Source organism: Lipophrys pholis (genome assembly GCF_963383615.2).
Source record: "Lipophrys pholis genome assembly, chromosome: 1".
In the NCBI taxonomy this organism is placed as follows: Eukaryota; Metazoa; Chordata; class Actinopteri; order Blenniiformes; family Blenniidae; genus Lipophrys; species Lipophrys pholis.
The window spans coordinates 26,669,022-26,683,198 of record NC_137635.1 but is presented as its reverse complement, the minus strand read 5'-3'; the positions used below and the strand labels follow the sequence as shown (position 1 = coordinate 26,683,198).

The 14,177-nt window shown below is 43.5% G+C and overlaps 1 protein-coding gene across 1 annotated transcript; it reads left to right on the top strand.

Moving 5' to 3' along the window:
• Positions 1–298: 298 nt before the first annotated feature.
• Positions 299–14,016, top strand: alg3 (ALG3 alpha-1,3- mannosyltransferase). The gene is made up of 9 exons (XM_080485400.1): positions 299–516; positions 1,539–1,638; positions 1,941–2,088; positions 5,900–6,060; positions 6,191–6,311; positions 7,617–7,822; positions 11,890–11,968; positions 12,159–12,301; positions 13,140–14,016. Exons 1-9 carry the CDS (start codon positions 324–326, stop codon positions 13,315–13,317), a joined length of 1,329 nt encoding a protein of 442 aa, XP_080341526.1. The 5' UTR covers positions 299–323; the 3' UTR covers positions 13,318–14,016.
• Positions 14,017–14,177: the final 161 nt, after the last annotated feature.

The window sequence follows — 14,177 nt, the reverse complement described above, 5'->3', positions numbered from 1 at the left end:
AATGTGAAACAGTGCTTAAAATATTTCCAATGGAATATCGGGTCTGGATTTAGAATGAGCTTCTGTTATTCTGCTGCCGAATCAGTACACACATATATATATATTTTTTTTTAACTGGAAGCCGCCGTGAGGAAAAAGCACCAAATCTCTGTATTTCCTTGCTTTTCTCAGTATTGTGAGATGTTGTGTGCATGCAATCATTCCTTCAGTTTATATAAGGTTTGATTATATTTCGGCGTGACGCCTTCGAACGTTGTCGCGTCACTCGACGTGACGCGTCACGGAACGTCAGCGCGTCAGACAAGGCCTAGCGCCAAGCCAACATGGCAGGAGGTGTGCGGAGAAAAGCTGCGGCCTCCCTTGCGGGCTCCACGACACCTCTGTGGGGGAAGCTCCGCACAGTGTGGCAGGACAAACACTTGGTCCTCTTCAGGGCGGAGTACACGTTGCTGGTTGTGTCAGTCTTATGGTTCCTGGAGATCGGAATCAACGTGTGGGTCATTCAGAAGGTAGCATGTAAGTGGCTGCAGCTAGTTAGCATGCTCCTCTGTGTGTGTGTGTGTGTGTGTGCGTGTGTGCGTGTGTGTGTGTGTGTGTGTGTGTGTGTGTGTGTGTGTGTGTGTGTGTGTGTGTGTGTGTGTGTGTGTGTGTGTGTGTGTGTGTGTGTGTGTGTGTGTGTGTGTGTGTGTGTGTGTGTGTGCGTGTTCCTTTTTAAAGAAGACACATTTAAACTACACATGTAGTTTGATACTGTAAATTAATTTATTTCATTGAAAAAAGAAAGATTCAAACGTATCAAGCAGGGTTATTGTTTGTTTGTTTGCGCTTCTTCCAATCTCAAGACGACTCACTGAAAGTGTGCTCTAATATGAAACTGATGAGTGAAACACATACAAGTTCATTTAAAGAGATTTTAATGAGAAGTGCAGTTAATGGCTTCTGATTAAACTTTGCATCACTTGTGCATTTCTGTTCTCAACAGAACAATGATTGACCCAGTCCTTTTATAGACAAGTGTGTTTCAAAAATAACACCAGTAGATTCTTTAATGAGCCTTACAAGACAGTGGTACAGAAATGACTCTGTACAAACTTCAAGTGGATCAAATCATGTGCTGTATACTTGAATTGACTGTTGTCCCCGACCCAGCCTACCTGCCATCCAAGCATACCTGTACACATACAGAAGGTCCTGAATTATATAAAATTCCTTACAATTTGAAATTCTATTTAAAGTATGGTACATGCACACGTTGTTGTTTGTCTGGCAACTTGTCACATGAGTCAACAAACAGGATGATGTTTTACTTCATTAGCAAATTGAGGAAAGTTCCAAATATAGTTCTTTTGTTGATGTATTGGCTGTCAGACTCGGGCCGGGGGCTTTGTAACCGTGAAACGACAGTGTTCACCACTACAGGAACATGCGGCTCTCTCTGGGCATGTCGGTTCCATATATATTCTGTCTGATTTCTGAGCTTGAAAATACTACAAATGATCTATGACTACATTTTCTTTGGTTCATGTAATTCATGGCAGACACGGAGATTGACTGGAAAGCGTACATGGATGAAGTGGAGGGAGTCCTCAACGGGACGTACGACTACACCCAGCTGAAAGGAGACACTGGACCTCTGGTGTGAGTTTCAAAGACCTCTAGTGATTCAGGTCTACAGACTGACTGGATCCATCTGGATTTTATGGCTGTTGAATTGTCAAAAATATGTCAAGAGTGAGGGTTTCAACCCCTTTTATAACACAAGATAACTTAAACCTTCAGTATTTTTCAGATGGGCACTGTGAGAATGACGTAAAGATTCATATATCTGCTTTGTAGTATTTTATTTCTTAAATGGTCTTGAAGTTGTACTTATGAGAAGTATGCATGTCATGTCCTGTGAGAGTTAAACGTCTGACGTTTGTGCCACTATGTCCTCGCAGGTACCCGGCTGGATTTGTCTACATCTTTGCAGCTCTGTACTACGTCACCAGCCGTGGGGTGAACATCCGTCTGGGCCAGTACATTTTCACCGTGTTCTACCTCATTACGTTGCTGCTCGTCTTCAGGATATACTATCGCACAAAGAAGGTTTGTCTTAAAATGTCATCAAACAACTTTCTGCAGCCCCGTCAAATGTGCATATATTGGGTCTTTCTGAAGTATTCCTGAGTTTAAAATGGCCAAATGGTGGAAGATTTTACTGCACCGTGCAAAAGCTTTTTATCAAGAGGAATAAAATGTACAAAAGTGAGGTTGCTCTCAAAAATAGAAAAGTTTTTATTTTCTTTAGTGTTCTCACACAGAAACAGCTTCTTGCTTCCACTATGGCGATAGTAGGGCAAAAAAGTATTTGGCAGCCACCGGTTGTGTAAAGTGTCCCACTTAAAGAGACAAGAGGTCTGTCATTTCCATCATAGGTGCACTTCAACTGTGAGAGACAGAATGTGGAAAAAAAAAATAATTCCAGGAAACCACATTGTAGGATTTTTAAAGGATTAATTTGTACGTTCTTAGGTAAAATAAGTATTTGGCACCTAGAAACAAGCAAGAATTATTATCGCTCTCGCAGACCTGTTACTGCTTCTTTAAGACGCTCGTCTGTCCTCCACTCGTCTTTTATTACATCTTCAGAAGAACAATGACTCTTTGGATGATAAGAAGGCTACTTACACTATTAAGAGATTTAAGAAAGGGGGCCTATTGCATTAAAATATATATATATATATATATTTTTTTTTAATTGATATATATTTTCATCTGTGGTGATTACAACATTGATAAGCTGAATCCAAACAAGCACAAAGCAACGGATGAATTTATCAATACTATGTTCATTATGGGCTTATGTCCAGAGATTTCCAGACCCGGCAGAATAATATCCCACAGCACACATTCATTGACAACATCTTCACCAATGACATTGAGAACAATACAGTGAGTGGATCAATGGCATTAGCCATCATCTGCCGGTGTTTACATGTTACTACAACAACTACTGAAAAAATCACTCCAAAGTAAAACAGTCACAGCCGAGTGACGACACTAATGCATTAAAAAATAACTTAATGGCAATAAACTGGGATACTGTTTACAAAGAAAAAGATATAAACAGCGCATATAATACCTTCCTAGAAATATTCACATCATTATATGATAATAACTGTCCAATTAAACAATATAGCAGAAAACAAAACACAAGACTTGACCCTGGATGACCAAAGGATTACAGAATACTGGCTGAAAAGTTACTTAATGGACAGGAAGCAGGTTGTGAAGATGGGACAGGACTCATCATCGTGCTTGGACATTGCTTGTGGTCTCCACAAGGGGTCAGTATTGGGTCCAAAATAATCTTTGCTCTATATCAATGACATTACTAATATATCAATCAAAAGTAATAAAACCAGTTCTTTTTGCGGTTGATAGATATTTTCTGCTCAGGGTGTGATCTACAGTCACCACTAAAAACAATCAGTGGTGAAATGTGCAAACTAAAAAAGTAGTTTAACAAATAAATTATTAACTTAAGCAAAACTAAATTCATTGTATTTGGCAATGGTAAAAGGGAAACGTGCACAATTAAGGGTAGATGGTGTGGAAACTGAGTTCATGAAAGTAAGATTCTTGGTGTTATAATTGATAACATAAATTGGAAATCTCACATAAAACACATTCAAAACCAAATATCAAGAAGCTTATCAGTAATCAATAAAGTAAGACACATTCTGGACCACAAATCACTCCACATATTAAACCGTTGACTGGCGTCAGCGTATCTAAATTACTGTGCAGAGGTCTGGGGCAACACGGAGGTTCACTACAGCCACTATCAGTTTTACACAAAAGATCTTATTTATTTGATAATGTTTATTTACATTTGTCATGGTACAAGTGAGTCTTTATGTTTTAGCCTCTGAGTTGTATTGGAAATTAAATGAACATAAACCATCTAATTTTTTTTTTTAATTAGTCATTGATTAATCGGAAAATCTGTCAAAAGATTAATTGTTACAAAATGATCGGTTAGAGGCAGCACTAAAGCTTTGTTGACATAAATGTTTTTGCTGTATATTGTGTTGTGATGTGTCCAAGCTGCACAAAAGTAATATTAGTGTAACGGTTCCAATTAGGAAACACTTTGCACTGACTGTGAACTATGCTTTGAAATGGGCATTAAAATGTGTGTTAACGTCTGAAATTTAACCTGTAGGAACCTGTAGAACCCTGTAGGGAACCCTGTAGGAACCCTGTAGGACCCCTGCAGTATATGGAAGCGAATATGGCTCAAAAATCAATTTCAAATGTTTCAACAGAAATACTTTTTCATTTTCACATTAAACTGCATTCTTTGACTCATAATTAATCATCCAAACTGCTTTTTTATTTAGTTTGACAAGGCTGCTTATTCTGTGACTTCATGAAAAAGAAAAAGAAAATGATGATTAAGATTTAACTTTAAAGACGCTCCAGCAAATAGTGACCAGAATTCATTTTAAATTGTCAAATTTGAAAATCAAAATGCATTAGCATAAATACTTTTTATTTCAAGGATATAGCTGCATTATCTGACTCATAAATGAAATTAATAATAGTTTATTCAAACTGCACATGTTGCACATTTTATGGCAGAACTCAAAAGAAAACCTAAAGAGAGAATTACTTTTTCGTTTTCATGTCCGACCTGCAAAAAAAGGATCAAAATTCAATTCGACTCAGCATTTCCAAGCAGCGCAGGAGAGTGACGTCAGAGGCTCTACTGATTCTGATTGTACTGCTCATCTAATACACCAGGGGGTGCTGTGCATATTTGAGCTTGTGCAAGAGACGAGACATGCGGGGCAAAGCAGCTCTTTAGAGTTACTGAACAACTAGAATCAGTTTAATAAAAACTGAATCGTTCAATGCTTGTCTGGAGGAGCCCCGACTGTGTACCACCGTACGTTCAGCCGCCGCAGTGCGTTTAGTGGCCGCGGTGCGTTAAACGACCTCCGTACATTCAACGACCGCACAACCTCGCAGTACGTTTCACAGTTTGAAAATGCGAAGTCAAATTGAATATTGAGCCTTTTTTTGCACGGCGGACATGAAAGTGAAAAAGTAATCCCCTCTTTAGGTTTTCTTTTGAGTTCTGTTACAAAATGTTCAACCTGAATAAGAAAATGAAAATGCAGTTTGGATGATGCATTAATAATTTTATTTATGAGTCAAACTATATAGATAGAACCTTCCAATGGAAAAGCCTTTCTGCTAATGCATTTTCATTTTGAAATTTGACATTTCAAAATGAATTTTGGTCTCTATTTGCTAGGGCTACTTTTGAAAATTAAAACTTAAACATCATTTTCTTTTTCATTTTAATTAAGGCACAGAATAAGCAGTCTTGTATAAGAAAATGCAGTTTGGATGATTGATCATTAATTTTTATTTATGACTTGAAAAAATGCAGTTTAATCATCAAATGAAAAAGTATTTCTGTGAATACATTCCAAAGTGATTTCTGAGCCATATTCACTTCCATAGTAGCTCTGAACCAGGTGTATATGCTAGTCGGTGTAAAGGGAAGTTGTTTTGGAAACGTTCAGATGTAAAACAATATAGACTTTGTAACACATGAAGTTCTTATTCTGTCTCGATGTCTGTAACGTCTCCTGAATAGTTTACTCTCTCATGTCAATGAGAAGACGTGTCTCAGCCAGATTACCTGATTAAATACAGTTGGATTAAAATGAAATACCAAACAGACGCCATCATGTTGAGATCGGGACTGTTTGGGCCTTACCATTATTTCTAGTAATCCTTATTTATACTCGAACAAGGTTCTTGATGACATTGTATATTTGATTGGGATTATCAGTCAATCAGACTGTGACAATGAATTCAATTTATTTTGTTGGTGTAGGTTCCTCCATACGTATTCTTCTTTGTGTGCTGCGCGTCCTATCGGATCCACTCCATCTTCGTCCTGCGTCTCTTCAATGATCCAGTGGTCATGATGCTGCTGTTTGCAGCTGTAAACCTCTTCATGGATGGAAACTGGACTCTGGGCTGCGTTCTTTATAGGCAAGTATGAACTCCTTCCTCATCAGACGGGTGTCGTCGTGTAATTAATGTTTGTGTCTCAAGTATTTGTTCCAACAATGGAGATTTAAGCAACATGATGACCTTTGAACTCTTCCCGTCTTTCTGACAGTTTAGCTGTTTCTGTGAAAATGAACGTGCTGCTTTTTGCTCCTGGATTATTTTTTCTCCTCCTGATGGAGTTTGGCCTCATCAGGACAATCCCGAAGCTTCTGCTGTGTGCAGGCATACAGGTCAGTCCCTGACGCTCACACACTCACACGTCTAATCACCCTAATCCCAGATGTCCACTTTCCCCAGGTGAGATGCCGGTTGGGTTGCAAAGGGGAGGGAAATTTCCGGAAACTTTCCATGGGAAGTTAAGCTGGGGAATTTTGGAAATATTTAAAATTGGAAACTTTCTATGGGAATTAAGGAAATGTATGGGAATTATTTGGAATTATTTGGAATTAATGGGAATTATTGGGAATTTATGGGAATTAACTGAAAATTGGGGGTAATTTATACAAACTGTCATATACAAACTTAAATGTAAATATTTGTGTTTTGTCATAAGCAAACTATCCATGTAAAATAATACAATTAAAAAAACATGACATTTCAACAGATTTATTTGAGTAGAACTTTAGTTTTAATTCTTGAACAATGAACAATTATTTTAATGAACAACAAAAACATGAACATGAACTCCCACACCCAATCAAGAAGTAAAATGCCCTCTACTCTCCATCCTCAAAAAAGTCTGATTCAAAATGTTAAATGAAAAGAGAAGAAACATTTGAGGTCGATATAATAAGCTCGCCTCTTAAATGGTTAATGAAATGAAAAATACATTACATTTAGCACCTAACGTACCAGCTGGCTAGTTACTGTATGAATACATTTTTATTAGATTTTTGCAAGTTGAACAGTAATATCATTATAGATCAAATATATTTACCCCATAATATCATAAAAAACGTACTTGACTTTATATCATCCACAGGCTCAACTGTGTGGCTTCAATAGTCTTGTGCTTTGGGCTCAAAGGGCCTCCTGGGGTGAAGCAATCATCTGCGTGTGATGGAGGAGTGCATAGTGCATGCAGGGGGCGTGGCCTCAATAGCCCTGCAGTAAGCAGTGCTGTGTGCATGTGAGTGAGGAGTGTACTTGCATTAAATCTGGTTGTTTTAGCCAAGATTATGCTACAATATATTTTTCCCAACTATATTTAAGTTCCCCTTTGAGGGCCGACATTCAATTTTATAAATTTCTGTTTTATTTCCGTAAATTCCCGTAAATTCCCATGGAAAGTTTCCAACTTTGAAAATTCCCCGAATTTTTCAACCCGAGTTGTCAGTCTAACACACACACACACACACACACACACACACACACACACACACACACACACACACACACACACACACACACACACACACACACACACACACACACACACACACACACACACACACACACACACACACACACACACACACACACACACACACACACAGAGAGAGAGAGAGGCCACTCATCCTTCCTCTCCACCACAGCTTCTGCTGGGCCTTCCTTTCCTCCTGGACAACCCTGTTGGCTACGTGAGCCGAGCTTTTGACCTGGGCCGTCAGTTCATGTTCAAGTGGACGGTAAACTGGCGTTTCCTTCCAGAATGGCTCTTCTTAAGTCGTCACTTCCACCTGCTGCTGCTCACGGCTCACCTGCTCACACTGCTACTGTTTGCTCTGCGCCGCTGGAAGAGGTGAGAAGACGAGTTTACCATCACAGTATCTCTAATCCCATTTTTATTAATCTCACCTTACTTATATATACCACACAACTGTATTGTAACAGTTCAATAAACCAACTTGATATTTTCCATTTGCACTATTCTAATCAACGCACATATGTGAGGAAATGTGTGTTTAATAGTTTATCTCTTGTAACAATGGCTATATCTTGGCTATACTAAATATATATTTTTTTGGGAAAGATTGGACATTTTCCTTTTAACTAGATTCACATTTGTAAGAAATTGCATTTGTGGGATGAGAAGCAGAGCTTTTTATATGGGAAAAGGTTTCTACGTATGTTACTACTCACATGGTCAGCTCGGCTGCTCATCCCACAAATACATTTAAAATAGTGGGACCACTTCTCAGGAAACAAACAGGCTTTCCAGTATTGTGCATTTTCTGTGTGTGTGTGTGGGTAGGGTAGGAGGGGGGGGATACCGTAATGCTATAAGAGTAATGGTGGTAGTAATAATGATAATAATAACAAAAGGGAGCAGTGTTGGACGGGACCTCGCCCCCCTGGCCCGTCGGGGTCGGCCCAATCGCAGCCTCCGGTCCCTTTAAATGTTCTTCACCTGAAAATCACCCAGGTTCCTCCCCAGGTGTCCCGGACCTGGAACCTGGTCTTATCTCACATGCTAATCTGCTAAGCTAACTAGCCTAGCATTAGCATTAAAAAGCATGACACCTCCTGCTCCTCCTCCTGCTCCACCTCCCCCTGCTCCTCTGTTCTCCTCCTCCTGCTCCTCCTCCCCCACCTCCTCTTGCTCTGTTCTCCTCCTCTCCCTCCTGTTCCCCCTCCTCCTCCTGTTCCCCCTCCTCCTCCTGCTCCTCGTTCCCCTCCTTCTCCTCCTCCTCTTGCTCTGTTCTCCTCCTCCTGCTCCTCGTTCCCCTCCTTCTCCTCCTCCTCTTGCTCTGTTCTCCTCCCCTCCCTCCTCCTCCCCCTCCCTCCTGCTCTGTTCTCCTCCTCTCCCTCCTGGTCCCCCTCCTCCTCCTCCTACCCCTCCTCCTCTTGCTCTGTTCTCCTCCTCCTGCTCCTCCCCTCCCTCCTCCTCCCCCTCCCTCCTGCTCTGTTCTCCTCCTCTCCCTCCTGTTCCCCCTCCTCCTCCTGCTCCTCGTTCCCCTCCTTCTCCTCCTCCTCTTGCTCTGTTCTCCTCCTCCTGCTCCTCGTTCCCCTCCTTCTCCTCCTCCTCTTGCTCTGTTCTCCTCCTCTCCCTCCTGGTCCCCCTCCTCCTCCTCCTACCCCTCCTCCTCTTGCTCTGTTCTCCTCCTCCTGCTCCTCCCCTCCCTCCTCCTCCCCCTCCCTCCTGCTCTGTTCTCCTCCTCTCCCTCCTGCTCCTCCTCCCCCTCCCTCCTGCTCTGTTCTCCTCCTCTCCCTCCTGGTCCTCCTCCTGCTCCTCCTCCCCCTCCCTCCTGCTCTGTTCTCCTCCTCTCCCTCCTGCTCCTCCTCCCCCTCCCTCCTGCTCTGTTCTCCTCCTCTCCCTCCTGGTCCTCCTCCTGCTCCTCCTCCCCCTCCCTCCTGCTCTGTTCTCCTCCTCTCCCTCCTGTTCCCCCTCCTCCTCCTACCCCTCCTCCTCCTGCTCCTCGTTCCCCTCCTTCTCCTCCTCTTGCTCTGTTCTCCTCCTCCTCGTTCCCCTCCTTCTCCTCCTCCTCTTGCTCTGTTCTCCTCCTCTCCCTCCTGGTCCCCCTCCTCCTCCTCCTACCCCTCCTCCTCTTGCTCTGTTCTCCTCCTCCTGCTCCTCCCCTCCCTCCTCCTCCCCCTCCCTCCTGCTCTGTTCTCCTCCTCTCCCTCCTGCTCCTCCTCCTGCTCCTCCTCCCCCTCCGTCCTTCTCCTCCACCCCCTCCCTCCTGCTCTGTTCTCCTCCTCTCCCTCCTGGTCCTCCTCCTGCTCCTCCTCCCCCTCCCTCCTGCTCTGTTCTCCTCCTCTCCCTCCTGCTCCTCCTCCCCCTCCCTCCTGCTCTGTTCTCCTCCTCTCCCTCCTGGTCCTCCTCCTGCTCCTCCTCCCCCTCCCTCCTGCTCTGTTCTCCTCCTCTCCCTCCTGTTCCCCCTCCTCCTCCTACCCCTCCTCCTCCTGCTCCTCGTTCCCCTCCTTCTCCTCCTCTTGCTCTGTTCTCCTCCTCCTCGTTCCCCTCCTTCTCCTCCTCCTCTTGCTCTGTTCTCCTCCTCTCCCTCCTGGTCCCCCTCCTCCTCCTCCTACCCCTCCTCCTCTTGCTCTGTTCTCCTCCTCCTGCTCCTCCCCTCCCTCCTCCTCCCCCTCCCTCCTGCTCTGTTCTCCTCCTCTCCCTCCTGCTCCTCCTCCTGCTCCTCCTCCCCCTCCGTCCTTCTCCTCCACCCCCTCCCTCCTGCTCTGTTCTCCTCCTCCATTGCTATAATAACCTAGAAATTTACACTTTAGAGTTTTTCTGTTGTGTTCAGTGTCTGTAATGAAATTCTCTATATTTTTACAAGATCTAACGGTTCCTGAAAAAGAAGTAAATTTTAATGAAACATTCTGGTGCAAAATGCACTGAAATGTAAAACAAACTAGTATAAATCCTTTAAACCTCCTTGCTTGGTGGGACCAGACTGGAGCCTCTTGGTGGGTTCTGGTCCTCAGGCCTTCTGTCCTCTGCTGTTATGTGAAAGTCAAACTAAAGTACTCGTGACGTCAAACTGGTCCTCCACCCTGTGTGCTCAGGTCTGATCCTCTGCAGGGATTCTCGTGATCGTTACATTACGTTACTGGTATGGAAGTGAACCCAGAGTGTTTTATGGAGGCAATCATGAAACTAACTTCACTTCCAGGTCTTGTATGGCGTTATGACTGCAGGCTGAGGTCTGCATGAGGCAGCAGGGGGAGCTCCGCTATGAGACGCATCATTAATATTTTCTACCCACAGAACTTCTTTATAATGAAGCCAGACTTAGGTTCATCAGTAACTACTAAACAAACTACATACTACTGTAAATGAAAGCCTAAATAAGCCCCAAGCTCAAGTTGTTTGCTGTTTTTTCATCCGTCTGTTTAGAAGATTGACTGTCCAAATGACGTCTGAAGGTTGATTTGCGGCAATTAAAAAATTATTTTTAAAAGATTCAAGTTTTAAAAAGTATCACGTCATTCAAAGCACAAGACCTGCAGCTATGAATTGGTGTAGTTTCATCAACCTCTGATCATGTTTAGTTGGTGAAATGTGTGTTTAAACCCACATGGGGGAGACGGTGGCATCCGGCGTTCGGAACTTTGACGGCTAATTAAAAAAACCCGCTGGATTAGTCTAAAAGTTGTACAGAATTATTGAGCAGGAGAGTCTCCTCTATCATTTCATAGTTTTCTGAAGTCAATAGATATTCATGCTCAGAGTAGCTAGCATTTGCAAATCTTATCTTATTTTGAAAGGCAAACTGCAGACTTCCTGTCAGATTTAGGTCTGGGGTACCAGCGTGTGATTTTTAGGTCTCGATGAGACGATCAATTGAGTTTTGGTTTGATCTCTCTACGACATTCCTATGGCCATGGTGGCCATTTTAGTTTTTCTAGGTGGCGCTAGAGAGACATTTTGGCTCTACTACATTATGCCGTACTCCTGGACCAGGTGGGAAAATGGAATTAGTTCATTATTTAAAGAGATGTGTTACAAGTGCGTGATACCTTCGCCTGACCATGTGCGGAAGTAAAGTGTTTTTTTGTTGCTTAAGAAATCAGTGTTGTTCCAGGAGGGAGGGAGTTTGTTTGGTGTGTCATGAACTTATAACCTGAAAACACACAAATATGTTCTCTGCAAATTATTGATCTTATTATATATACTATTATATACTTCTAAAACTGAATCTGTCTTTTTATGTATAATTGTTTGATGTATAAATGTACTTTAAGACATGAGGCAGAACAAAAGAATCACCCAGGAGAGATGAGTTAAATAAAACGTGCCATCCAGCACATTTAAAAATCTGTGAGCCACAGCAGCATTTTCATAATGATGGTTGCTTTTTAATAGAAACTGTCAGGAAACACTGTCACCACTTCATAACCTCTTTTCTCCCCTTGTACTAGACCAGGGGAAAACGTCCTTGACCTCCTGAAGGAGCCGAACCAGAGGAGCGTCCCGGCTCAGAAAGTCACTGTGGATCATATCCTTTTGTTGTTCCTGACAGTGTTCCAGAGGTTCAGTGTTCCCGCCACAGCATTTCAGCCTCACGGGCTTTTGACCTGTCACTACTGTTGACGCTGTAATTCGGGCCGTTACACCGTCTGTCGCTTCAGCGTGACGGCGGTTGCGTGTTAAGGGGGGGGAGACCCTGGGCCTTAACCAATGATCACAGATCGTGCTGATTCTCTTCACCTCCAACTTCATCGGCATGTGCTTCAGCCGCTCGTTGCACTACCAGTTTTACGTATGGTACTTTCACACACTGCCTTACCTGCTGTGGGGCGAAGGAGTCAAGAAGCTGCCACACCTGCTCCGGTAGGAGGAATTCACAATTCTACCATTTTTTCTAAAAACGTTTTAGGCCCCATTCACATGACATTTCAACTGAAAATGCATCGTTTTGCGTTTTCGTTCTAGAAAAGTTTTTCATAGCAGTGATGTCGTCCACTTGTTGGCGCTGTCGGTTGTTTTCAATGGGAGTAGACGGACATTCGTATGGACAGACTGCCGTCACGGCAACTGTCAACTCTAAAACTACCACGTCCCAGGAGAATATGAACGGGGAGTCACGACCCTCTGGAGTTGTGATTGTCCGGGTTGCATTTTCACTTGAAAATATTTTGTGTGAACGGGGCCTGAGACACACAAACGTTTGTAAACACATACTGGTTCCTGGTCAGTGTGGTGGTGGTCAGTGGTGTGGTGGTCAGTGGTGTGGTGGTCAGTGGTGTGGTGGTCAGTGTGGTGGTGGTCAGTGGTGTGGTGGTGGTCAGTGTGGTGGTGGTCAGTGGTGTGGTGGTGGTCAGTGGTGTGGTGGTCAGTGGTGTGGTGGTCAGTGTGGTGGTGGTCAGTGTGGTGGTGGTCAGTGTGGTGGTGGTCAGTGGTGTGGTGGTGGTCAGTGTGGTGGTGGTGGCCAGTGTGGTGGTGGTGGCCAGTGTGGTGGTGGTGGTGTGGTGTGGTGGTGGTGTGGTGTGGTGTGGTGGTGGCCAGTGTGGTGGTGGTCAGTGGTGTGGTGGTGGTGTGGTGTGGTGGTGGCCAGTGTGGTGGTGGTCAGTGGTGTGGTGGTGGCCAGTATGATCGTCAGTGTGGTGGTGGTCAGTGTGGTGGTCAGTGAAAAGCAGTTTTTTTTTTTTCTTTGTTTCTTTTCATTCAGGGTTTTGATCCTGGGTCTGATCGAACTTTCCTGGAACACGTATCCGTCCACTAACAGCAGCTCGGCTGCTCTTCATGCTTGCCACTTCTTCATCCTCCTCTGTCTGTGGCTGGCTCCACCGCTGCCCTCCGTTCCAGGAGAAACGCAACAAACATCTGGCAAGGACAAACGCCAGTGAGGCCCAGCTGACCAGAGCAGCAGCTGCACACAAACAGCCTCCATCCTCCTCACAGCCCGGCTGCACAGGGAGTCCTGAGGCTGGAGTGTTCAGGAGCCATTTAAAGCTTCTCATCTCTGCTCGCTGCTCAAAGTGAAAGGTGCCATCAGGCAGATCTTCACATGCTGAAGAGGCACACCGTTTTCACCTGCAGTCAAAGAGATGAGAAAATCTGGATTCTCAGGTTTCATTTTCACACAGTTTGAAGGAGAAGTGGAGAAATCTTTAATGTTTTACTGTGTGGAAATAGTTTTTTACATGGGATTTATTTCTATTTGTGTTAAAACTTCATTCTCTCCATATTTTCTTCGGCTTTCTACTCGTCCACGCTTTCATCTCTGTTAACCTTTATATGTGCACAGATCCCTGGTAGTTTGTATTAGGACAAGAGATGGAATGAAACAAAAGAAAATAGCTTTAAAGGAATTCTGTATTAGAAGGCCTGTTGCCCTGCAGGAGTATTTTGTAAAAGTAAACTGATAAGACAATCAGATTGAAATATTTTTTGATGAATGTCCTCCTGTTTTGAGTCGCGACAAGATTGAATGTGAAAAATATGGATATATGATCTCTCTCTCTCTCTTTCTCTCATAATCAAATATTTTATTGTCCAACAACAGCTTCAGTCATGAAGTGAATTAGTTTATTAAATGATCATCCTGAAATCGGCATCCTCCTTGTTTGTGGTTACACATTTGGCATCGTGGCACATTAGAGGTACAACAAGCGGAGACCTGGACTCCAGAATGTCGGTTCATATCATCGAAGGCTTTACTGTGCATAAAGTAGAAAGAGAAAACAAGGCAACTCAGTGTGGTATG

Excerpts from the sequence above, each read along its gene's own strand:
- alg3 (XM_080485400.1), top strand. The coding sequence starts at position 324 with ATGGCAGGAGGTGTGCGGAGAAAAGCTGCGGCCTCCCTTGCGGGCTCC. Across the intron at positions 1,639-1,940 it reads GGAGACACTGGACCTCTGGT|GTACCCGGCTGGATTTGTCT; the intron begins GTGAGTTTCAAA and ends ATGTCCTCGCAG. Across the intron at positions 7,823-11,889 it reads GCTCTGCGCCGCTGGAAGAG|ACCAGGGGAAAACGTCCTTG; the intron begins GTGAGAAGACGA and ends CCCTTGTACTAG.